General features: G+C 37.2%; 1 protein-coding gene across 1 annotated transcript in view; it reads left to right on the top strand.

Moving 5' to 3' along the window:
- Nucleotides 1-26,435, top strand: part of ebf1b (EBF transcription factor 1b) — a 123,553-nt gene that overhangs the window by 9,760 nt on the left and 87,358 nt on the right. Inside the window, exons 5-6 of the mRNA XM_063010988.1 lie at nucleotides 2,852-2,925; nucleotides 6,622-6,690. Coding sequence (XP_062867058.1) covers nucleotides 2,852-2,925; nucleotides 6,622-6,690 — 143 coding nt within the window. The remainder of the gene's footprint in view (nucleotides 1-2,851; nucleotides 2,926-6,621; nucleotides 6,691-26,435) is intronic.

Raw genomic sequence — 26,435 nt, 5'->3', positions numbered from 1 at the left:
TAGGTGCAGTCATACTGAAACGGAAAAGGACCTTTCCCAAGCTGTTGCTATAAAGTTGTAAGCCTATCAATTATTTTATATAATTGATTTTATATACCTTTTTATATATGAAGAGTTACTAATGCAGTCTATTATTAAATATGCATTAAATATCACATTGGGAAAAGGTATTGTTTAAATTGCTCTACTATTAATATCTTACCATAAAGTCTTGAGCCATTATAATTGGTCATAATTCTGACAGAATGTCAGTGAAACCTTCCACTAGATGCATTTTTGTTAAAAAAAAAAAAACCTGGGTAAATAACTCATGTAAATGACCATGACATGCATAGACAATTATCCAGTTTAATAAAATATATAAACCTGTACATACATAATTGTTATACAGTTCACACATACTTTATATGTTTTTAGTCTCCAATGCCACATCTTCTCCCAGCTGTTATAACTCAATCTAATGCATTTTATGTAATTTCATAATTGAACTGTTAACTCTGGACATCACAGCAGATAGTGTCAGTGTTGCTGAGCCCCAGAGTACATGTTTTGATTTGTACTTGTGGTACCCAAGTCTTGTATGTTCCTTCAGTGTCCATGTGGAATTTCACCTATTTCAATAGTTGGACTGGATTCTCATGGCCCAAAATGTGAATTATTGTAAAAGGGTGACTGTGTGTGTGATGCCCTGTTCAGACACTTCCTGCCTTACGCTCAGGGTTCATGTGATATGCTATGAAACCTCCATGACCCTAATCCTAAGATGAATGACTGATTTGTTATTTTATGCTTTGATTTTAAGGCATCTAACCTGGTGAAGATAAGCATAATAACTTTCAGGATGTTTCTTAGGAGACAAAGCAAATGCTGTTGAGGCATTTATTATTTTTGTTCCCTAAATGCTTCATAGTTTACATTAACAGAGCTATTTATTCAATATATTTTAATACCAGTCAAGTAGTTTTATTGTGTATAAAAGCCCTGATAAGTCATTTCCAAATGCTGGTTATTGGTTGCAGATTTTCTGTAAATTCTCATTTTATTTAATTTTGGAAGTACAGATGCCGCTTCTGCCCATTACTTGTCATCTTCTTCATCTAAAACAGTATGTGTAGATCGTAGCTCCTCGTCAAAGCTTTAGACACATTACCTGTAACTGTGAATCTTTTGACAGAAACACACTGAAATTATACAGGATTAAAAGTACAAGGTTTAACAGCTACAGTAGGTCTTCCTACTGTCATCACTTCTGGAATCCCTTTTTTTTTTTTTTTTCTCCGCCCACATTTTTTCTCATGTGTGAAGCTGTAGCCAGAGCCACTGAGTGGTCAGAGATGCTGAAATGGCACTGCTGGGTTCCCACGACATGTGGTGCTTTTCATTAAACACAGCCCTGGTCACAGGCTGTAAATGCTTAAGCTCTCAAGCCCCCTCACTGTGTGTTTGTGTGTTTCTTAAGTGGAATATGTTGGACTGGAGCATGAGAGGATGGAAGAGTTTGGGAAGAAGTTAGGGGTCATCAGGGAGGGGACACTAGATTTTGGGGATGATGGTGAAAAAGCTTTGGGAAAAGCCCAAATCGATAACACAGACATGAAGTATATTGGTTTTAAGGTGCTAATTTGGTCAGAAGTTTGCTTATGTTTAACTATTTCTTTTAAAATTGTGTGTTCCACTGTACATTTATAAACAGTAAATTGTCTAAATCAAAAGCAATGCCATTTAGAATTCTAGCTAAAATCCATTTTGCACAGATGTTAAGAAATAACTAAACAGTTCAGAATGATGATACTGCAGCAACATTACAGTTCTTAATTATAATATTTCCATAATAGGATTAATCCACAGTTCAATTTAAATGATGGGTGCATGATTGCCATTAAACATTAAACAGTGCTCTGATCAACTTGGAACCTTTGTCTAACCTTTTAAACCTGTTTAAGCCATTTGGATTACCATTATTCTTGTTTGTGATAAAAGGCTTTATTTGCAAGGGACTAACAAGAGTGGGTCAACTTTAAATAGCTGAAAGCAACAAAATAAAAATGTGGACTGTAACAAAATTAAACTCTAACAAATTCAGGTTAACTGAGCCTCCATCCTCATCTGCTGGCCAAACTGTGAAGCGCAGTGTGAGATGACTCCTAATATGAAGCTTCTGCACCTCTGTGCCCCAGCTGCCGACCAAACTAGACTGCACAAAGAGAGACATCTCCTATTGTGGAGCATGCTGCCACCATGTTACATAAACAACAAGCCTGTCTATTTTGTTAGTTTGGTTCATTATTTGTTTGAATATTCAAAGAACTTTATTAGGAATATTCGTCTTAAGTGTACATTCACTGGCCATTTTATGAGGTACACCGACTATCTAGATGTACTGGGTGGGTATACAGTTACTGACTGTAGTCCATCTGTAATTCTGTACATCCATCTCTAGCCCATCTGTTAATGGTAAAGGACCCTATTGGATCCCCACTGCCAAATGATGCTTAGGTGCTGGGTCATTCTCATTGTATGGAATGCAGTTCTGTTGTTTTAAAGATGCTTAGAATGATCCATCACCTATCTACTGTGTATGGCTCATTAAATGTTCAGTAAATGCATATTTAAGACAGGTATTGCTTAATTAATACAGTGCTTATTAAGTGTTTGTTTTGTGAAGTGGTATGTCATTAGGGCCTATTGTTGTCTAATCTTAACATCTGTCATGGGTGGTGGCCATACATTTAATAAATGAATGGTGGCCAATTAAAAAAACACAGTTGAACTGTAAGATGTGGCAAAAAACTGGTATTTTGTTGAGAAGACTCATAATAATCAGTGTAACCTATATTTTCTCTTTTCCAAGGCTATTGTCTATGAAGGTCAGGACAAGAATCCTGAGATGTGTCGTGTGCTCCTTACCCATGAAATCATGTGCAGGTAAGACCCAGTTTTGTTATATACTGGTCAAGCTTTGTTGCAAGGTTGTTTGTGTTCATAGAAAAAAAGATGTTACAGTTGGTGCATTATATGTTCAAAAAATTAATAATGCATTAATGACTAGTGAGAAAATTCAACCTGAGTGTACATGCAACCTTAACAGGAAAAAGAAAATCAAAACAGTCATGCGCAAAACAAATTACTTTTTAGTAATCCAACTAAGCTGGCAGTGTGGGTGCTGCACAGCAAGATCAATGCTGGAGAAAGGGTCCAATCCTTGCCTTGAGTTACAGTTTATGAGATGTTTGTTCTGGGCCAGGGTTTGGTAGGTTTGGACTTCAGTCCAAAATAATTTCAGTTTTTAAGCTCAGGTGAAATCAGGTGCACTATATAAATTAATCTTCTCCCAGGGTCAGTAATAGTAGTTTGATTCAACTAATCAAACTACTGTGATTAGCCGATAAATCCTTATGTGCAGTCTTTAATAAACCAGAATTACTTTTATACATTGATTAAAATATAAAAAACAATAAAGACACCAGAGTGTTTAAACCAGAGTTTAAGTAAGTGAGTGAGGTGTATTTCTGCCTTATACAAGTGTTTCCAGATGGTGCCTTGTTTACATAAACAGTAGGTACATTAAAGTTGATGCTAAAACACATCATGTGTAAAATTCACAACAGCACTAAAGCTAAAGTGTGCTAAAATGAAACATGTTTGGTATTGGAATTGCTTAAACAAGAAAATTACAAAAGCTGGAAATGGAAACTTTGTTAAGTGAAGGTAACTGTGCTAAGCTAGACGTAATTAAAAAGACTAAGTAGTGTTGCATATGAATTTTAATTCAGAATGGATCATTTAAACATGAAATAAGGAAGACTCTCTTAGTAAAAAACAAGTTGGAAGGCCTTTTACATAGATGTTTTCTACTACAAATTTGAAAGCCCTCCAGTTCTGATTGCACACATGCAGCTCATAGCATAATGGCAGCTGTTTTTTACTTTATAATGAAAAACAACTGTCAGTGACCTTGCTCTGTGTGAGAGGAATACACATGCATTTATTTTGTTATTATCTGCCTCTATATTATGACTCATTTGTGCCCATGCTCTGACAGCTTTACTACTAATGACCTCAAACTTAGAAAGCTCTAGCCAATGAGGGGAGGGCAAGAGAATGTTAAGAGTTATGATTTTAACTGCTTCATCTACAATTAACATCCACAGATGAATTTTGGATAAAAGTAGGTTGTGGAGATTGATGTGTACCCATTTTTAGCATTATTTTAACAGAGCCCAACCATGAACATCACTGTGATACTGAATTAATTAGGACGGGCAGAAACTCATTATACTTTCAGATCTATTAACAAATATGTCTCCTCTGCAGCACACTGAACTTTCTACTAAGTTTTAATTTTCACTATTAGATCCAGTATAGATTTAAATTGAGCAGCCAAAGTACAAGCACACACACAGAAATGCTTACAGTAACACATACAGTACCTCCCAATGACAAACATCTTCCACTATTAGAGTCAACAATCTGGGCGGCAACCAATGGGTGATTCCCCAAGCCAACTTGCTTCAATATTGTTGTTTTTTCTGGGTGTGTGCATATATGTATGTATGTGCATATACAGTGTGTTTGTGCATGTGTGTGTGTGTGTGTGTGTGTGTGTGTGAATGTGTTGGGGGGGTTCAAATGCACTCTCAATTATAAGCAGAAAATTAGGCTGTTCACTATTAATCAGGCCTGTTAATTGCCACAGACCACCATTAGCCATATGGTGCTGTGCCAGCTTGCAACTGTGAGACAGAAGTGCTTATTCCTTTTATGTGAACAGATTGAGGAGAAAAAAAATATGAAAACAGTTGTTAAAACGTGCTAGAGGACGTTAGTTGCTGAACATGGCCAAAACAGTATTTTTAAAAGATTATAGTTGTCATAACACAGGGCTAGCAACATGAATCAAAGTGTTGTGTGAAGTATAACATATGCTGGAGCGAGGCGATGCATAGTCACGTTGCTGCGAAGTCACAGCAACTGCTGCTTCCTGTTAATTACATGAGGCAATTATGCTTTAATTTCTTCAAAAGCTGAATCGGGAAGGAAATGCTGAGATTACAGATGTGATTTCCTGTAGGGGTTTTAAGAGCTATATTGACTAGCAGGAAATAAACTGTCGCTAGAAAATACTTTCTCTGAACAGTAGCTGATATTATTAATATCATTTGAGCTTAATCTGTTAAAATAATGTAATGTATACATGACACCTCATACTGTAATATCTGTAGCAAACACACGTTCTATTTATTAACATTGTATAGCTGCTGTATTTAACCTTTGCTGCACAACCAGCATCAAGCTTTTATTTTACTATGCTTTTAAGACAATACTAAAGAAAATACTTTGTAGTACAGTGACACAGCTAACAGTTCCTAAAAATGTTGAAAAAATATTATTTATTTGACTATTTTAAGTGGTATGACCCCAGTTAAACCAAAATATGCTACTCATATTTATCATATGTATTTTATGTACACTTTATGTTATGTGCTGAACAGATAATTGATGATACACAACACACAGTTTATCCATTGTCCTAAAAACTTGAAAAAAGAGGAAGAAGATGGAAAGAGATTGAGAAACTGTTGGGGAAAAAGGACAATGCCAAGGGTTTCATGTGACAGTTTCATTCCCAACCCCATTCACAGTCCCGCTGCCATCTGTGCAGTGGAAATCCGAGCCTGAGGTCTCTCTCTCTTCAAGCTGCTTCTAACCCCCTTTCACTTCCCCTTTATCACCCTTAACCCCTCGAATACAACCTCGTCATCTATTCATACCCGATCTTTGGCTTATACACAACTTATATAAATATTTAAAGCTTTTCAGGTACTTGACATACACAAGAAAGAAGCTTCTGCTTTAAAATCAATGATGAAGTAAATGGCGAACAACACTAAATTAAATATAGAAGTTGCTGCATATTTATTTTTAACCAGCTCTTTTTATCCTGTAATTAACTTATCAAAGAATATTTGTGAAAGTACTGAACACAGAATAGTGCAGTTGCGGAAACAATTAAAATCTCAGTACTTCCATGGCACATGTTCTTTAAAACAGTGGTTTTCTTAACCGGGGGGCAAGTGCAGTGAGCCTAGAGGGGGGTCTTGCTACATATTTTGATAAAATTAAGAAAAGTAAAAAAGAATCACATGGGACGGGACAATCAATAGGATATTGGCATATGGGAGATTTCTTGTGATGCCACAAAAGTGCAAAGGTCAATGAACAGCAACTATGAGAGATCCTGATTCAGTTGTTGATGCAGAACACAATACCTTTTGTCATGCTTGCTGAAAGCATAAGTATTAAAGAAAAAAAATACAATATGATACAATATACCACATATGTAAACATTTTGACCTCAACTGTATTATATTTTATACAGTTTTATTTTCTGTATAATTTTTCATTTTCTCACCTTAAATAATATTTGTATTATAAATTGTATATGACTTATTTCTACCCATCAAGGTGTTATCTAGTTGTAATTGTCTGCATTAAAAAGAAGTTGATGCGTGTATAACATGGTCACACTGCTCTCTAGCATTACAACTGCAGGCTTGTTATCTTTCAGTGCTAAATGATTCCTTTCTTAATGCATCTTTCTTCTCCTTACCCCTATGTAAGTCGGTGTTGCGACAAAAAGAGCTGTGGGAACCGAAATGAGACGCCCTCAGACCCCGTCATCATCGACAGGTAGGGGAACTTCCTCCTCATTACTTTGCTATGACAGATGCTTGTGTGTATGTGTTCATCATGCTAATTGGCACTTGTGTTGTAGGGCTAGGGTGCACTGGGTGATTGCGTCCTTCCAATTGTTTTGCTGGCTGTGTACCTACGATATTTGGATAGGTTCCTATTATCTTGTTGGCTTTAATGCTGTGGATCTCTGGATGTTGTCAGACTGTTTGTTGAGCTGTGCTTTTGCTGTGCTAAGCCCAACACGTCAGAGCAATTTCATCTAATGCATGGCTTTTTATTTTTGAAATAAGGGAGCTGTATAGGATTTTATTTATTTTATCTTATTTTGTTGCTTATCTAGATCATTGGTATGTTTTTATGTTTTGTGTCATTGAGTTTATTCAAATCAATTGTTAAAGAGGTAGAAAAGAAATCACAGCCAATATCTGTCACAAGATATAAAAAATCTGTTTTAATAGATTGCTTGACAGTAACCATGCAAACAATCTAGATAATATCAGCATGGTAAATGCTTCAAATTGGTAATTGGCCTGATTTTACTTTCCACATCCAAAACCTGGGAAAGGCTGTACTTGTATTTCTTTCGTTTTTCTTAATAAAATCCACATGGATAATAGGCTTCGAAACAATAGCAGCCAAAGGCTTCGGGCCTCCCTCCCTCTTCCTTACTTTATTTCTTTAGCTCTCTCTTTCCCTCACGTACCTGAATACAACACTTCTCTCCTCCACTCGGTATCCATCTGTCCAAAATCTCCTCCTCTAAAGAGCTTTCCATCATTTTTATGTTCCACTGTTATTGCTTTGTTATGCAATATTGTAGCTTAATAGTTGTATGTGTAATTTTCTTGTTAGCAGTACTACCAAGCTATTAGCCACATTCTTGGACATTGCTGTTTTATTGGTGTTTGTGCTGTAGATGTTTGCATTTGTGTGCAGTGCCTCAGGTACACTTGGTTCTTTTAAGGTGGGTTTTGCAGAAAGTGGTTTTGCTCAATGTGGAAGCTACTATCCGAATTCTGGAGCCGTTTACTTGTACGGGTCAGAGATCTCAGCTCGGTTGTAGAGTCTCTTTTACTCAGTGTTGTGGCAGGATCTTTAGCTCTGCAATCAATGAATTATGTGAATCTATCCTTAGGGACACTCGCATGGAGATCTGACACTCATTTTAAAGGTACCCCTTCCTCTAAAACAGTGGCATTTAAACCATTTTTGGCAAAGTCATAATACTTTTCTTTATAAGTTCAACACTTGCTTAAAAATGAATCAGTTTTCTGTACATGTAGGTAAAATGACTAATATATTTATTGGCCATTTTGATCCTGTTTGGGGTTATACTGGGTCTGAAGTCCACTTGGAAACACTTTTTGCAGGGCCAAAGCACACCCTGGACAAAGCACTGGCCAATTCCGTTAAACTTTAAAATGAAAAGGGCCAGCTCTTTTACTGGCACTTTTTGGAAAGTGTAGGGAAACCTGAGTACCTAAAGAAAACACATGTGAACATGGGGAAAACATGTGACAGTACATAAGGATTTGACTAGTGATTGATAAGTGATTGACGAGTTGCTAATGTGTTGACGTTTGGGTCTTGTGAATGTATAGCCAGTTATCTCTCACTTTGTTGCTTTGTTTTTTTGTATAAAATATTTCAAAATATGGTGTACTTTTTGGAGGAGTGACTTGGCCATTCAAGATATTTATATAATCAGTTCAAGGAGGAAATCACAGTGGAATCTGTCAATAGAACATCTGGCTAAGTGTGGTTAGCAAAATACAATTCAGTAAAATTAAGTCAACATGTAGCTAGTTATATTTCCTATAAAATCAGCTGTATGCAATTTCTTTGCTATTTAACAGCAAAAACAAAAGTTCACACAAGTTAAAATGCTCTTTACGTTTAGAAGATTTGTAATGATACAGCAGTTGGATGGTTGTTCAGATTTGTATGTTTGTGTATCTCTAATTTTTATTCATGTGCTTATTGTAAAACAAATAATTCAGTCCTGACTGCTCTTAGTTAAGTGAATCAGAATCAAAACAGACTGATGAGTCACATAAGTAGAACATTACATTGAAAGCTGTATTCATACTACATAGACCTACACACATCCACATTAAATATAAAACATGCACAGATATTTCCAGACAAAGACTGAGTTTGATGTATTTAAAAGTATTTTTGTCGTGTGTTGTTTTTTGCTTAAGATTTTGTTGAGATTTTTAAGAGGAATAGGTCAAGAGTACGTCAGTTGTCATTGTGTTTCTAGCGATTACTATCGGTCATCTCAACTTTCAGGGTGCTTGTTGTTTCTGAGACCTAAGAGCTTATGGCTTGAAAGAGGTGTGATAAAGTATGTGTGGGTATGTGAATATTTCTTCAGTCTTATTCTGGGATGCACAAACCAGAGGTCAAAGCAGAGGAAAGAGGCGCTATTACATTTGTATTCATTTTTCTGCTGGAATAAAGCATTATTGAGGTGTGTTTGCTAGTTTGTATATGTTAAAAAGATAGATGCCTGTTTTATTCCAAAAACTCATTGTCCCTGGGTTTAAATAATTTGCTGTAAAAAGTTTGTATTACTTAGTAGTAAAATGTAAACCATCAAAATGACAAAAAGACAGCACAGTTAACTGTAAATGAAACATAAATTACAGATTTACTGCAGCTAATAAGAGCTTAAAAACATTTTGTTTTGTTTGTTAGAGGTTCACTTGTACCTTAGTGGCAATCAACCCCCTAATTTCTCCCTGTGCCAATAATACAATAAAATGTGGAAAAATAACTGGCATGGCAATAAATGATGCTTATTATTGATGTTACATTTCAGAGTTGTTGTACTCATATCTTTTGTGATGTGCATCAGCTGCATGGTACTATTTTTTTTTTTTTATAATTTCTATTTCAATGTGTGACCATTTCTCATTAAACACCTCACTATCAGTGCTGGGTTGTGAGTAGTCTGGCAAACACAAATATTTAGCCAACACCAGTAATGCAAATATATGGTAAACATACAGTATATTACCAAAATGATATGTGGACACCAGATCATTAGCTTGTTATACATTTCATAATAATTGGTAATTATGAGGTATTTGGGCCTCTTTTTTCTGGGTATAACAGTGTCCACTCTCCTGGGTTTTCCCACAAGATTTTGAAGTGTGTTTGTGGGAATTTGTTGGTTTTGATGTTGAAAGAGAAGACCTGGCTCTCTGTGTAGTAAATTGAGTGTTTAATCAGTGGACGTAACATAGGTCTTTTCATAATTAAGCAAATGACAGAAACAAGCAAACAATTTATAATCATAGACTGTCATTTGTATGTGCTACTTGTTATCTATATCCATAGTTAAACACAATAAACTGGGTGTAGTTTAATGTTGGATAATTAAAATTATATACTGTAAACTAGTGTATTTTTTTAAGTTTCAGACATGGAGAAACTTCTTTTAAAAGCTTTTGAATGACAAGATGTTAAGTTAGAAAATATTTTAGGACTACTTGTTTTGACCTCAGGTATGTTGTGTTATTATTAATATTAATTATTATTATTGGTGGGCAATTAAATGAAATTATCTAATAAAATATTTATGCATATTAATGCATAATGCATATATTTTTTGACACGTTTGGCTCTCCTCTGAAATACAACCCAAATCCAAATAAGTTGGGACAGTAGGTAAAATGTAAATAAAAACAGAAGACAGATTGGTGAGCAATTAAATATGATAATCTTAATCTTAATGTAAGACTGAAATCATGTAATATAATATTTATGCATATTGTTGCATAATGATTTCTGTGGTAAAGTGACCAGTTTGTTGATGAAAAAAGACAAGTTATGGATGAAATGACCAGTTTTAAGATAAAGAAAAACATTCTCACATTAATGTGTGTGAGAAATGACGGCAGCAGTCTATTGTAACATCAACTACTAAAAGGCCTGAATTGGTGTATTATCCCTATCCATTGCTGGCCACATGGTCTCTTCACTTTGTTTCCCATTAAGCTGATCTAGACATTGTTAGCATAAGCCCTGACAGTTGGGGGTTATTGTGAAGCAATTAGAGAGAGGAATGGCACACAGAGTGAGACTGAAAGAAGCAAACAGAAGGAAGGGCAGAAAGAAACCAAGAAAGGTGTAAAGAAGATTGACAGAAATTAAGATATTGAGAAAACGAGGAGGGACGTGGGTAAAAATCTGGAACGTTACTTCTGTAGCATGCAGAGGTTCTCCGGTCATTCTCAGTGCTGCTCTTTTGTACTCGACTGCGTGTGGCCCACTTAATCCAGGCATGCAAAACAGCTAAAAACATAACATGGACCTCTACCTCTCCAAGCTAATATAAGGTTAACAATATGCAGTTCATGCAGACTGCAATCCCATCATTCGCCTGGTTGACCTCAAAAGAGTGGGCTGTGTTGGGCTGAGAGTGAGGGGGTCTCACTCGCTCTCACTTTCTCACATTTGTATTTATACTTTACCTCATCTTGCTGTCACTCAGTCACTGTGTGCTGATGAATTTTAACTTAGCATTTTGGTGTTTATTATCTAGTTTTTGCGTTTCCATTAATCTCTCTAATGACTTAGTTTGCCTTTACGTTATCATTAATAATGATAAAATGGATTTTTGCCAGTTATCTAATTTGGCCATTAGCTGATTTCAAGCAATCTGCTAAACTGTTATAATTATTTATATATGTGACCAGATTAATCATGTGACCAAATTTATTTCCTCCTCATAACCAACATGACCCTGTTATAAAGACATTTTTACCATTTTTTTTTTTAACCAGAACAGCATTATAGGTCTGTATAGTATAAGGTAAAAAAATGTAGTGCTAATCAACCTTACTACCCAACTTCTTATCTGATATAAAATAGCCCCATATACTTTTACATTATCAGGGTAATGAAGTTGTGAATCCACTAATCCATAAGTAAACACTTATATACAAACATAACGTCTTTTTAATCTCTGCTCTGTGCACATTTTGTTCCTCCCCAAACATGCCAGTGGCTTCAAGGTCTACCAACCCCAAAATCTGGTGCATTTACCTTTGTGTGTGTGCGTGTCTGTGTGTGTTTTTGTGCGTTCGTGGGCGGGTGTGTTTTTTGCTACAGGCAGTGGAACCACTGGTGTGTGTCCTGTCAGTACTAAGGGAAAGGCCTGTGGGGAGGAAGGAAGCACCGTATACCCCCTGTTTGAGATAAGACCAATCATAGGGCTAAACGTGTGTGTGTGTGTGTGTGTGTGCTGAGGCCTGTCAATCAAACCCCCATAAACTCGTCTGTCAATCACCCTTCACAGAGGCTTCTTCTTTACGGCACCATTAGGTCAGCATAAACTCCTTGAAGTTTGCGTAAGCTGGGTTCTATTCTTCATGCCTCATTAAAAAAATTATAATGTGGTGGCTTTACATTTCTGCACTTAATTTACAAAGTTCTAGTCAAAGATGGCGATTTCTTTTTATTTAAACTTACTGCCCTCCTTGGAAGGACGGTTAATAAATAAGTGAGGTCCTGGATTTAGACATCATCACACAACAGGAGGACATTTGGACATGTTTGCTAAAGCCATATAAAGCATTTAAAGCTTACACTCAATTGCAGCTGTATTAAAACACCTGTACACCCACTCATTCATGTAATTTTGCCATTTATTCAAATCTGCCAGTCATGCGGCTGCAGCACAATGCGTAAAATCACACAGACATAGGTCAAGAGCTTCAATTAATATTCACATCAAACATCAGTGGAATATGTCATTTAAGTGACTTTGACTGTTATGGTTGTTGGTTTGAGTGTGTAAGAAACTGCAACATTTCCTGTGACTTTCACACACAACAGTCTTCAGAGCTTACACAGAATAGTAAGAATAATATATAACATCCAGTGAGCAGCAGTTTATTGGAGGGAAAATCCTTGATGAGAGAAGTTAGAGACAAATCACCAAACTGTATTGAGAAAAGTTACATAACTCTTCTCAAAATGTACATGCTAAACTTTGATGTAGATGGGCTACAATGGAAGGACAGATTTGGTTTCACTCAAAAACATGAATATAAGACTACAGTGGGCAGATATTCACTGAAACGGGACAGTTAAAGATTATGCCAGTTTAGTATGTTAGTCATGTATTTAATCACAAGCTTTCAGCTGTTAGTATTAATAAAGTCCTCTAACTGTCTTTATTTATTAGATGCTGAGACAACATTATCTGTACTGCATAACATTGCAAAAATTAGTTGTATGTCCTTATCCACTTACTGGACCCAAGGATATGCACACTTATTCACACGTATGCACATAATGTATGCACAGATTTAATGATTGATTTTCATAAGTGCTTCATCCTGATCAGATCTGCTGTGGTTCCCAAAACAATAATACACCCTAGATAGGGCGCCAATCCATCACAGGCCACACACATGCCGGCCCACTCATTCCCTTTCACACCAAGAGTGTGATTTAGAGTAGCCAGTACTCTATATCTGTATAAATACTCTATATAATACTCTGACTGACTTGTTTTTAGAAAATACATTTTAAAAAGCTCAGACTCTTTACACAGACTGCTGTGTAGTGAGTCTGATGCTTAATTGTATGAAGATTGGCTTTTATCATTTTTGCAATATTTTTGGAAGGTTTTTAGCTTGAGCTTGTGTGTACATTTGGATCCCCTGCTGAGGACACATCATACATTGACCTGATGATTAGCGTTTCCTGCTAAATTAAATTTTTGACCATGGCCCAGAATGGCAGACAGGAAAAGCCCCTCCTAGGGTGCTGATGTCACTTCCTGATTTATATTACACTCTTTCACAGGTGCATGAGAATGTCAAAAAGAAAAACAACTTTTGCTTGTTTCTTTTTGTTTTCTTTCTTTTTTTAGCCTGTGTTTTATATGTATTCTTTAATGTCAATGTGGCCACTGCTAAATTAGTGAACCAAGGTTACAATAAACTTACTTAAATAAAAAGTATTTATCCTTTAGAGAAAATGAAAGGTTTATCATTTTAAGAATTGTAATATATAGAAATAGTAAACAGAGAAACAAGAACTGAAAATGTGCACAGGGTGCAGGGTCACACTTCACTGAGCTCTTCTCTGAAATACAACCCGAATTCAAGTAAGGTGGGACAGTAGGTAAAATGCAAATAAAAACAGGAAGCAGTTCTTTGTAGATTGTCATTTGCAGGGATTTAATTGAAAACAGAACAATGATGAGAAATATACACTAATTCCTAATTTAATGTTTGTTACACATTTCTAAAACATTGGGACATGAATTAAGCCCAAAAACAAACACAAAAATAACTTCAAAAAGCAGGTGATGCTGCCATCATAGGGTAAAAAAAAACATTAACGAAATGTTTAAATGTTTTTGAGCAAGGATGGGTAACAATTCATCACGTTGCAGAAAAGTATACAAGGATGTAGACTAGTTAAAGAACAATGTTTCTCCCTGCACAATTGTAAGGAATTTAGGGATTGTACCATCTACAGTACATAACATTATCAAAAGATTCAGTTAATAAATGGCTCAGAGCAGCTCTGTAACTTCACAATAAGAAGGTCCTGGGTTTGATTCCCAGGTGGAGCAGTCCAGGTCCTTCCTGTGTGGAGTTTGCATGTTCTCTCAGTGTCGGGGTGCGTTTCCTCTGGGAGCCCCGGTTTCCTCCCAAAGACATATAGGTTAAGTAAATTGGAGATACAAAATTGCTCGTGATGGTGGTTGACATTAAACTTGAACTGATAAATCATGTGTAAGCTGTAACTTCCTGTCCTGTACTCAAAGTGTAAAAGATGAAGTTAAAATCATAATAAATAAATACATTAATAAATAATAATAATAATTAGTAGCAGTAAAAGCAGTAGTAAATGTAATGGAATTAAACATTTATTTTAGATTTAGTGGTTTTGTAGTGATATTTTAAATTTCTTACTAGTTAGATACTGTGCAGGTCAACAACAACAGCTAATGACTGTAGTGTGAGGAAGGTTAGTTTGCTTACTTCAGCATTTGCCGTGATTAGTACCTTAGCCACGAACACCATGCATCTTTTAGCATGTGGGCTGTGTTTATTCAGGGTGCATTATGGGCTCCATAACTGAATAATTCATGAATGCGTAATATATGGGATCCTGGAGATTTCTGTATCCCCGGTTGTGTTTTTAGTGTCCTGTTAGCCAGGATCCCTCTGCGCTCAGGGGCTTATTGTTGTGTTTTGAATCCACTTCCTGCGGGGAAAGGTCACCCGTGGCTCTGAGAGAGAGTGAGGCTGGTGAATTATTCATGACATTGACTTTGTGTCAGATAGAGAGAGGGGGAGGGAGAGGCAGAAAAATTGAGAAATAAGGAGAGATCTACAGAAAGAATGAGGATGTTTTATTCATTTAGCTCATTTAGGATCCATATCTGCACCTTTCCACTGGTTAAAAGCCAATGTTTACAGTTGATTTGATTTCAGAAATGTTTGTCCAAGATTTAATGTCCTATAAACAGATATTTTGCATGTTATCTTGTATTTCCGTTAAGAAGACTTTTCTTTTATTAATATCTATACTTGTATAACGTGGAGCCAGAATTCATTACATTTCAAAGGATTCATTTGTTTTTTAAAACTACTTGAACAGAAACCAACTTCACAGACATTATAAACATTAGCATCCAGGAGGACTGCCCTGCTGATCGTACAGAATACTGTGCCCTTAGGCTGTGTTTAGGGAGGTGGCAGGCACACACTCACCTCAGGATGCAGACTCTTTAGGGTTTACAAAGTGCATGACTGAGGTACGGCCAAGGGGGAAAGCTCCTTGCCCCAGGGTACATAATACAAAGATGTGCTCCTGTGTATCTTTGTTACAAAACCCTCAGATATTATCAGCCTTTTGAAAGAAGTAGGGAGGCAGTGTGATTGTAGTGTTCAGGAAGAGTCAACACCAACCATGTACCAACTCGGGTATTTGTCTAATTCATGCACTGTAGAATTTAAGTTTATGGTGAAAAATAATAATGGTGCAAAATACAACCTAATCAAATATTTTAGCTTTTATTATTGTATAGTGTTAATAAATAAATGTGGCTCAGTGTTTAGTGATCTGGATTACTGTAAAATCCCTGATGACCCAGGATTTTTGGACAACATTTTTGGGGACAGGCACTGTCATTGGACAAAAAGGCCTGGCTTTTTAAATAAATGTTCCAATTTATCCCGAGAGTGTTCATTGGGGTTGAGGGAATGAATCCCAAAAGTGTTCAGTGAGGTTGAGGGAAGCTGGCGTTGCATGGTACTTTAGCACAGCCCTTTTAGCTTAGTTTAATTACATTGAATAATTACATTACATTGAAAATTGAAAAAATAATGTAATTATTATATCATTTGAACTGATTATTAGATAGTGTTATTCAGATGCATGTTTTCTTTTAATCAGATATCTTTTGTATTCATACTGTGCATGTACAGAAGCACAAATCACAGCAGGCTGCATTTTAAACACGACTTAGGGCTCTAAATGCTAAGAAAAAAAGAATAAATCATACAGTATCGTTACTGTGCTGACATAATGCTTCGGTTTGAGTTGGGAGTTAGTCTGCAGTAGCAATAGTTTTTGCACCATAAAAGAGAGGCAACTTGGCTGTGATGGGGCTTAAACCAGCAACCTTCTGATTACTAGTCCAGTACCGTAAACACTGAGCTACCCCTTCTCTCTATATATATAAAAGCAGCAGAAAGACTTGGGACAAGTATTGCAACACCCCTTCTAAAATTTTAATTAATGTGTTTTAGTTACAACAATGGCTAACAAGTGTAATAAATCGATTATATAAGTTGGAAATTCTATGCTTCCAACTTTGCAGCAACAGTTTAGGGAAAACCCTTTCCTGTTTCAGCACGTCTGTACCCCTGTGCACAAAGCAAGCTCTATAAAGACACAAAAGCTCTGACCTCAGCCTCACTGAACAGCTTTGGAATAAACTGGAACATCAATTGAGGCTTTGTTGACCAACAAGTACCCAGCCGTACAAATGTTTTTTTGACTGAATGCGCACAAATTCTCACAGACATGCTTCAAAGTCTTGTGAGAAGCCTTTTCAGGCGACTGGTTGTTGTTATAGCTAAAAAAATCACATAGAGGTCACTCTATTTTAATACTAATTGTTTTTTTAATAGAATGTCCAACAAGCTTATGGTAGTGTTCAAATACTTCTAGTCTTCTAGCCATAGTTTATCTCTTGATATACACTATATGACCAAACAAAAGTGGACAACCTTCCAATTACTGGCACTGTTCTGCCACATACATTGCTAACAAGTGTAAAAAATCCATTATTAAGTGCAAAGTGGCAACAGTTTCAGGAAAGAAATCTTTTCCAGCACAACTGTTCCCTTATGTGAGCCCTGACATCAACCCTACTGAACACTTTTGGGAAAATTTGAAACCATGTCTTCTTGTTCAACACCAGTGCTTGTCTCCACAAATGATTGTTTAAGTAAATGGATAAAAATTACTCCAGACACACTTCAAACCTTTCCATGGTGTTGCAATAGGATGTTTAAGATGCTCTTGGTCATGTGTCCGTATATGTTTTGGCCACATAAAAATAATATAAAATTGTGTTTCTTGTGTGAAACCATGCCTGAGCCCAGAGTGATCTTGTTTTGCCACTGTAGTCTGTACATACTGTAATTCCACTTTCCAGGGGACTCCTGCCAGATGATAGAGCCATGGTTTGGTACAGCTTCCCCTGTTGGCTCTTACAGAGCCGCACTCACTCCGAGGGCCATTAGCTTCTTTCAGAATCTGCACCCCCTCTGGTACCTGACCTCACAGTATGCTTAGCCATGAATGAGTCACTGTGTATGCCCCCTCCCCATAATCACCGCCCAACTCCTGGCCGAGCGTGTTTTTACTAGCAACGTCATTAAAAAGAAAACGGACGCCGTTGGCTGGGAAATTCGACCACGTCCTCTCTGTCAATAGACAGATTCAGCCAGGCCTGTAACCCCTCCTCATGTAATGAATGCTTATAATTCGGCCCTGGAAGGTAGTGTGTGCGAGCTTGTGCATGAGTAATTTTATTAGGACAGTAAGTAGCAAACATTCCTTGCTGTTGCTGTATTTTTACTTGTGTAGTGTAGTTCAGCTTCTCTCCATAGTGCACATAGTGACGGTGCTTTTGCTCTAGTAAGGAGGTCGGTTTTGAACCTGTGATTTAAGATCTAGACAGGGCTTCAAAAAGCGTTCACGTCAAGATGACTTTATGCTATTTATTCCAATGCTGTCTGTCTTCACTGTCATGCTCCAAAGAGACAAAATGAAAGAAAAGAGGCTTTTGGAGATGAGCATGTGTAGATTTTCAGTTTTGGAGCCTGACAGGAGCAGCCACTCGCTTGCTCCTACACTTGGATTTTCTTTTCTCTAGCTTTTCTTCTAGCTTTTCTCTAGTGGACTGAGGGATTGTTTAGTCACTTCACAAATGCTCTTTTGGCCTACCTACAGACTCTTTTACTGTTAGTGACCTCAAGTAAAATATTTAAATATTCATGCAAAAATGCACACATTTAAAAATCATGTCTATAAAATGTTACTTTTTCCAAATATGAGGGTGGCACAGTGGCTTACGGGTTCTTTCTGTGTGGAGTTTGCATTTGCATGGGTTTCCTCCGGGAGCTCCGGTTTCCTCCAACAGTCCAAAGACATGCAAGGTGAGGTGAATTGGAGATACAAAATTGTCCATGACTGTGTTTGACATTAAATACTTGAACTGATGAATCTTGTTTAACGAGTAACTATCTCTCCTGTCATGAATGTAACCAAAGTGTGTAAAACATGACGTTAAAATCCTAATAAATAAATATAAATTCTCCAAATATGATGATATACACTATATGGCCAAAAGTATCCAGACATCTTACAATGTGCTTGTTGGGCACCCCATTTCAAAACCATGGGCATTAATGTGGTAGTACCACCACCCTCTTTTTCAAGGCAATGACAGCTCTTCTTTGGGAAGGCTTTCTATAAGATTTTGGTGTGTGCCTGTGGAAATGTATGCATATTCAGTCAAAAGAGCAAGTAGAGCAAGAAGGCCTTGCTTGCAATCAACGTTCCACATCATCCCAGTGGATTTCAATCATTTCTTTGTATAGTTCCTACACACCAGACTTCTCAAACCATGTCTTTAGTGATGTTGCATAGTACACAGGGGAACAGTCATACTGGAGGAAAGGGAAATGGTCTTTTCCAGCCTGTTGTCACATATGGCATAGTTACAATATTTTACTTGTTATTTTACATAATTGATTTTATACATCTGATAGGAATGGGTGTGTTCAAAATACATGAACACACGAATTAAGAGGAGTGTCTCAATACTTTTGTCCATATAATGTATAAGGAATGTGATAAGTGTGTAAAATGTTCCCTGGTGATATATAAGGATTTCTTTTGTCAGGATACCTCAGGATTTAATAACAATGCAACATTTGGTTTGTTTTACTGTCTTCAGGAGGTATAAAACTAGAAACCTTTAAATAAAAGTAGCAAAAAGACTCAAAGACAACCGGCTTCAGTGCTAGGGCTTGATTGTGATGGATATGTGGATATTCCAGCAGTATTTCTGTAGGCCGGTATGCATATGTGCTTACCTGTAGATTTTTGTAGCTGGGCCTTTGGTGAGGAAGGTCACATGGAGGTGGTTTTATTATTTTTAAACACAGTATGTGTGTGTGACTGAGCTGCTTCAGTGCCAGTGCCTCAAGCAAGAGCAGTCTGATGTAGACCTGAAATTCTCTTTGCTTTCTTTCTGCCTCTCTTTGTTTTTTTTTTCAAGCCCCACCGATGCTGGGAGAAAATCCCCTGGAGGGCCGCGGGGAGCAATGATTGACAGGCTGATTGGTTCGGTGTTTTCAGACTTGTCAGTTGTAGTACTGGACCTCAGCTTCCTGTGAAATGTTTGCCAGAAAAAGTTTTAAACTAGAAATGCTGCATTCACAACCTTATAAGTCATACGCCTAACAGTGCAGTAGAAGAACTTATTCACTTCATAAATGTTGACTGCAAATCCCTACAAATTCAGATTTTCATGTGTGGGGAATATAAAGTGTGTTGTTTTAAGTGAATCAGGTAGCATGGCAGCAGGTTGAGATGCACTGAATGCATCTTTTTTTTGGGTTGTGAGATGGGTGATGATTAAGGGGGTAAGGTGGCAGTCATGCATAACTGCATTATTAATAGCAGTGTCCAAATAACAAAGGCAAACTGTGTTCATTTTAACAGATGACTGCGTTTCCGCTGATGGGCCTGTCAAAGTTCTACTTTGTGTTTTTTTTTTTGTTTATTTCAAAAATTGACACTGAAACAAAGGAGTCTGAATAAGCAAGAAATGCAACCACTGAGGTACTAATAGACCAAAACACCAGTTTTGTTATTTGCTATATCACTTTAGATTCTATACAGCTGGTGCCATCTAGTCACTTACTGTCCTTAACTCAGGCTGTAAATTGTGTTAGCAGGCTTTAGCAGTGAGAAATATGATTCATGTTTGCTTGTGTTGAGTCGCAAGCTCTACTGTATAAAGGAACCTAGTCTTTCTGGCTAGTTAGTGGTAAGCCGATGTGGGGCTTTATAATAAGATGCAGCTTTGGTATGATCTCCCTGGTGCTGTCTTTCTGGAAGACTTTGCTAGCATAATTAACACAAATATGCCAGTGTGTTTATGTATTTGGAGGAGGGTTTGATTGTATCTGTTTTCTCCTGCACTGAAGAAATACTTTACACATTAATACTTTTTTCTAATATATTAGCTTTTTACAGGGTTCAGTAAACATAGTAAACACACTTGCACATTTCCTTTCAAAAGGTATCCTTTCTGTTAAACTAGGCGGACAAACTCTTCCATCTTGACGAATGAAGGCAGCCTCTCATTGAGTCTACCTGCAGTGCTTGCTTCTCCTTTTTCCCTTACCATTGATGTTATGGAATCAGTTTCTGTTCATCATTTACATGAAGAGTCTTGTGGTTCGATGTTTTAAATAGAAAGCAGAGATACTGGCACACCAGAGAGATGTCTTTCCTGCAACACTGGGCCTTTATCCTTCTTATTTGCCACTTGTCTTTTTCTGTCCGTTGTGATGTTTAGACTTGGGTTTTTGAGGCATTACCACTGGAACCACAGCCAAACAAAATGAATTGCAACGTCATTTGGTTTTGTGGCCTGACTTACTCAGCCATGCTATTTGGGCCATATTTTGGGATCCTTTACATCCTTCCTTGCCAAATAGTGGTAGAGGGTGCCCTCCTTTTGCAATACCAGCATCTGTGTGTGTCCCCACCATAGCTTCATGTTTTAGGCACCTTTTTGCCCAGACTAGAGGAAGAAAGTCCAGCATAGCTGCTGTTCTGGCCAACTTTACCTTAATGGTCAGTTCTTAGCGGTGTTAATTCCAGTGAGCACCATCTTTTATTACTCTGGCATTGTAACTTTTTATTATTTTAGTCATCAGCAATAGAAATATTGGTCATTATAGAATTGTAGTTTAAAAAATAATTAAAGAAAATTGTAATTTTGTCCAAGAACTAGATAAAATAGGTTAGTACAATCTTATGTCAAATTGTCAACACTTTATCAATGTCTACAAACAAATGTCTATTTCCAAAGGCACCTTGACACTACAACACTTGTAGACTTTTATTTCTGAATTTGGGCCAGGTTTAGCATCCTCTGCCTTTGTCCTAATGGGACATGTTGAGGAATTATGTCATTTATCTGGTGGTCTTGCCATGCAGACACAGCCTTTTGTGTAGATCAGTGGACTCTTCCTGTCCTACACACATGCTGGGGGATTGAGGGCACAGGGGGGCTTGAGAGGTAATTTTCCCTCTGAAGCAAACTAGGAAGACATGGCCAGAGTCCCTGCCGAGCACGCCATTGTTATTTCAGCTCACCAGCTGCACAAATCGATGGCCCTGTCCTGGTCAACCTTCAGCACACGGGCTGAAAAACAACAACTATGTCCTTTAAAGTGATGCTGGCATAAATCTTAAGAGAGAGTGACCGAAGTGGCAGGGTGCAATTTAGAAACAATTTAGAAACTAGAAAACAATGCAGTTAGAGCACACTATGAACAATGCAGACACTGTTTTTAACCCTCCATAACCACTCTGTTATGACATCGCCATTGTACTGTATATGAAAACACAGGAAACTGAAAATTTTATAATTGCCTGTTAAGTATCTTTATTTGGTAGCAAACATGAGGTTTGTGGGAGCGTGAACATAAATGTACATACTATATTTTAAGAAGAATGCTGAAACTGATTCAGAACAAACAAGTTAGGTCTAAACTTTACTTGTAGGCTATGTTCACATTGTAAATTCAGGTCAAATTTCAAGTCAGTTTTATTGAACATTGTCTCAAAGCAACTTTACAGACTCCAGGACCAACAGACCAAAAACCCCCTGTTGAGCAAGCCAAGGGCAACAGTGGCAGGGAAAAACTCCCTTAAAATTACAGGAAGAAACCTTGAGAGGAACCAGACTCAGCAGGGACCATTCTCCTTGGGTGGCCTGAAGGATAATTTGAATAAACAGGATTTACACAAATCAAACATACACAAAATTAAAATAAACTAAAAGCTATAACTAGTAAAAATAATTGGAGTTCTGTATTATTTGTCTCTGATAAAGTCCATAGTGAGTTCTTCACATTTGTGGTGCAAACAAGCCAGGTTCACGTCACATCTAGCAGGAAAATAAACATTTTTGCATTTTATTTTAATGGATTTTCTCCCTTTTTTCTTACAATTTAAGTGTAGCCAATTAGTCTTCAGCTTCAGGGGACCCCGATCGCGTCCAACAAAGGTATAATCGCCTGACACACGCTCCCTCCAACGCGTCCACCAACTTTGGTGGAGATGCACATGAGGCCAGTCTCGCATATGGAGAGTCACTCACAGATCTCCTTGTCCTAACACTGTATCCCAACTGGTGCCCAGCTGACCGGTAGCAGAGCTGAGATTTAAACTCCCAGTGCTGGTGTGCTAGTGGAATCTTGCTGTGTCACCTTATCCTTGCAATTTATTTTGACTAGACGTAACATATTATAGACTGGACATATTATGGTAAAGAGGAAAAATCCCATTTTTAACATCCCAAACTGAAGCATGGCAACAGTTGCAGCAATTTTGGCAGGTCGGAGAAAACCTACACAGATAACTGTACAAAATATACAACAAACTCCCCACATAACTAGAATCAAGGTTTAAACCCAGGATTCTGGAGCTGTACACCAACAAAACATCCCTCTGAGCAACTAGACTGCCCATTATTTTGAATAATCTGCCCCCAATTAAAGATGGTAATTAGAGCTGAATCTGTCACCTAGTAATCAGTGGGTGTGATTATGGCAGCATTGAGTGCCGGCATTGATGCTTTGTTATTTCTGTCACTTTGCAGCAGTGAGTGTGACAACACACATCGCCGGTTTTCACTTCCTCCTTCCTCCGATCTATCACTCTTTGCGCTCCCATCATTTAATACCAGCAGCAGCGCAGCAGCAAATATTTGTGTAGACTTAGAAATCTGAAGAGTTGTTTATGCAAATCAGCACACAAGTTTAAAGCTCAGTTGTCTACTGAGCCAATTTTGAAGAGCTCTTGTAGTATGTTTATATAAGTTATTGATATTATTGCCTGTCTGTGTTATTTTATTCTCTATTGCTTTATAATGACACTGTTTAGGTTAAAATGAGCATGGCTTGTTTTGGTGCTCTTCACTAGTTCAGTCTCATCTTAGTGCTAAGGGAATTTCCAGCATAAATACCACAGGAGAAAATGTGGCTTGGCAACATCAAGTGCCTCTCATCAATCGAGTCTGAATGCCACAGGCTCTCACCCTTCTTTACATGCTATGTTTTGAAGAAATGTCCACTCTTCATCTTCTGTTTAGAGCAAACTAAGAAACCGAGAGAAACACTGCAATTTTCTAATTCAGTCACATAAAGCACTCACCATGTCAGCTGTCAGATGGGGAGCTTAGCCGAGGGGTCAGGGGTCGTGCCGGCGCTTTCACGAGAGTGCTAATCGATTAGCCGTCAAGTCGCACTCAAGTGGTAAGGCTGACGGAGGACCACCTGGGTCTTATTTCAGTAATTGCTCAGTGCTAGGGGTGTGCCACCTTCTCTCCCTCCTGCTTTAGGTTGAGTGATGGAGAGATGAAGAATGTGCCAAAACTGAGAAAAACCTTTTTGTAAGATGTCAAAAACCATCGCAGACGAATTTTACCAAGTAAGAATTGGTGAAAGTATTGAAGTATTGATTAGCAGATTGCTTCTGGATCATTTAGTCTGAATTTATCCTGTGACCCTGTTAAGTTCGAGTGTGTGTAGGGCTTTGTAGCTTTATCCACTCTCAAACCAAAGATTATTTACTGAAGTATGTGTACAGCTGGCCATGTACTTGTTGGATATATCCTTCCAAAACCATGTGTTTTCACATAGAGGTGACCCTTCCTCATTGGCTATAATAGCCATTACTCTCCTAAAAAGGCTTTTCACAAGAATTTTGAAGTGTGCGTGTAGGAATTTGTGCCAGTTCAGTAAAAAGCTCAGACACTGATGTTGGTCAAAAGAGGCCTGGCTTGCTGTTGATATTCCAAGTCATCCCAAAAGTGTTTGGCAAGCTTCTGGTTTCTACATTTCTTAATGTTGGTAAGAGCATGTTGTTAAATCTTGATTTGTGGTTCTATAAATTTTCACAAATTTCACAAGAGTTTGTAATGCACGACACACAATCTGCTGTTTCAGCTCTTGCTTCTTGTGTCTCCATAAACTTCCTCTGAGGTTGAAAGATTGAATATGAGGGTGGGATAAGAATCAGATCAAAACAATCATGAAGTTCAAAGGCCTTCACAAGTCCACATGTGCATTCTAGCCTGTTGGAGGAAACGGCTACATTTCCCTTGCTGACAAATGTCAGGGACCTATGAGATAATACAAGGAAGTGAAGCTATCCATCTTCCCTGAGGGCCACTAGCAAGAAACTGTGTTTATTAGACACTCTATACACTCATCTCTTGGGTACCAGTGTATTCCTTTAATATTACTGAGATATTTAATAATAGATTAATATAATTTGATAGATAGATAGATAGATAGATAGATAGATAGATAGATAGATAGATAGATAGATAGATAGATAGATAGATAGATACTTTATTCATCCCAAGGAAAATAATTGGCCACCAGTAGTTAAGTATTATTTAAAAAGAAGAATAACTTATACAAATTAAAATAAATTAATTAGGGTGTATCAAAAGTACAATGTGCATGTATTCTATATATATATAATATGCAAAAATATGTGCATCTACGTACTACTGACAGTATAGTATGAAAGTAATACTAAAACTAAACTAATACTAATACTGTTATCTAAAAATAATAATAATAGGAGCAGTAGTATGTATATTTGTAAATATACATACTGATACATAAGTATAAATGTAAATATTAAATATTAAATGTAGGTGTAAATATATACAATAAAAGCAATAATATAGATTATTTTAAACGTTATACTATATATAGTATGTATACAAATATAATATCAGATATAGGTATGAATGAATATATCTAATACAATAAAGAATATGTAGATTTGGATATGACAGTGCAAGTGTGTGCATGAGTTTAAGGTGTATCGTTCTAGATTACTTCTTACATCTTATGCCATTAAAATCCACTTCTGCTTTCTTTGTGTATGAAATGGGATGAGTAGCAAGGAAAGATCTTGTTTACAGCCAACTTCAAAAGAATGATCTTTTTCTCACACACACAGAACGGGTATGCAGCCTCTCATGGCAGTTCAGGTAGGGGGCAATTAAGGGCTAATAGATTGCTCAGTCAGGCTCCACAGCTTATGCCGCCATTAGCTCCACGTTACTGACACAGGCCTTGCTGATGTCACACGGTCAATTGGAGATAAGACAAGCTCCATCCATCAAGTGTTTAGCAGACCACTATTATCCTGAACCTTTATTGCTGTTCTCCTCACGAATAATATCCCTGCTATGCCATCAAATTACTACTGCAACAAATGCTACCACAATGATCAGTCATAATTCAGCAGGAAATTATTCTTTTCTAAAATAGTGTAAATGAATAAACCCAATGTTTTATGGATTAAATAAACTTTATAGACAAACATTTCAGGACACCCCTCTAATTCATGTGCTTTAGTCTTAACAATTGATAACAGATGTAACAATTATATAAAGAAAATTAAATGCTTCAATGGTGCAGCAACAATTTAAAAAAGGCCTTTTCCTGTTCCTGTTTGTGCGCAAAGCAAGCTCTATAAAAAAAACATAAAGAAAAGCCCTGACTCCAGCTCCACTGAACAGCTTTCGAGTGAACTGGAACATCAATTGATGTTTTTTTGACCTGTATCAGTGCCCAGCAGTACGAATGTTCTTTTGACTGAATGGGCACAAAATCCCTCAGACATTCTTCAAAGTCTTGTGTGAAGCTTTCTTACAACAGAAGAGTGACTGTTGTTATAGCTGTAAAGATCACACAGATCTATAGGTCACTCTATTTTAATACCATTTGGTATTAAAAGCTTATGGTCAGGTGTCCAGATACTTCTGGCCATATAGTGTACTTAACAGGTTTTTATGTTTTCACATAACAATAGATATGTTTTCTTTGTATGACACATTTTTTTCAGGA

This window comes from Trichomycterus rosablanca, chromosome 16 (assembly GCF_030014385.1).
Source record: "Trichomycterus rosablanca isolate fTriRos1 chromosome 16, fTriRos1.hap1, whole genome shotgun sequence".
NCBI lineage: Eukaryota > Metazoa > Chordata > Actinopteri > Siluriformes > Trichomycteridae > Trichomycterus > Trichomycterus rosablanca.
Note: the sequence above shows the minus strand (reverse complement) of the source record. Positions and strands in the feature narration are given on the sequence as shown.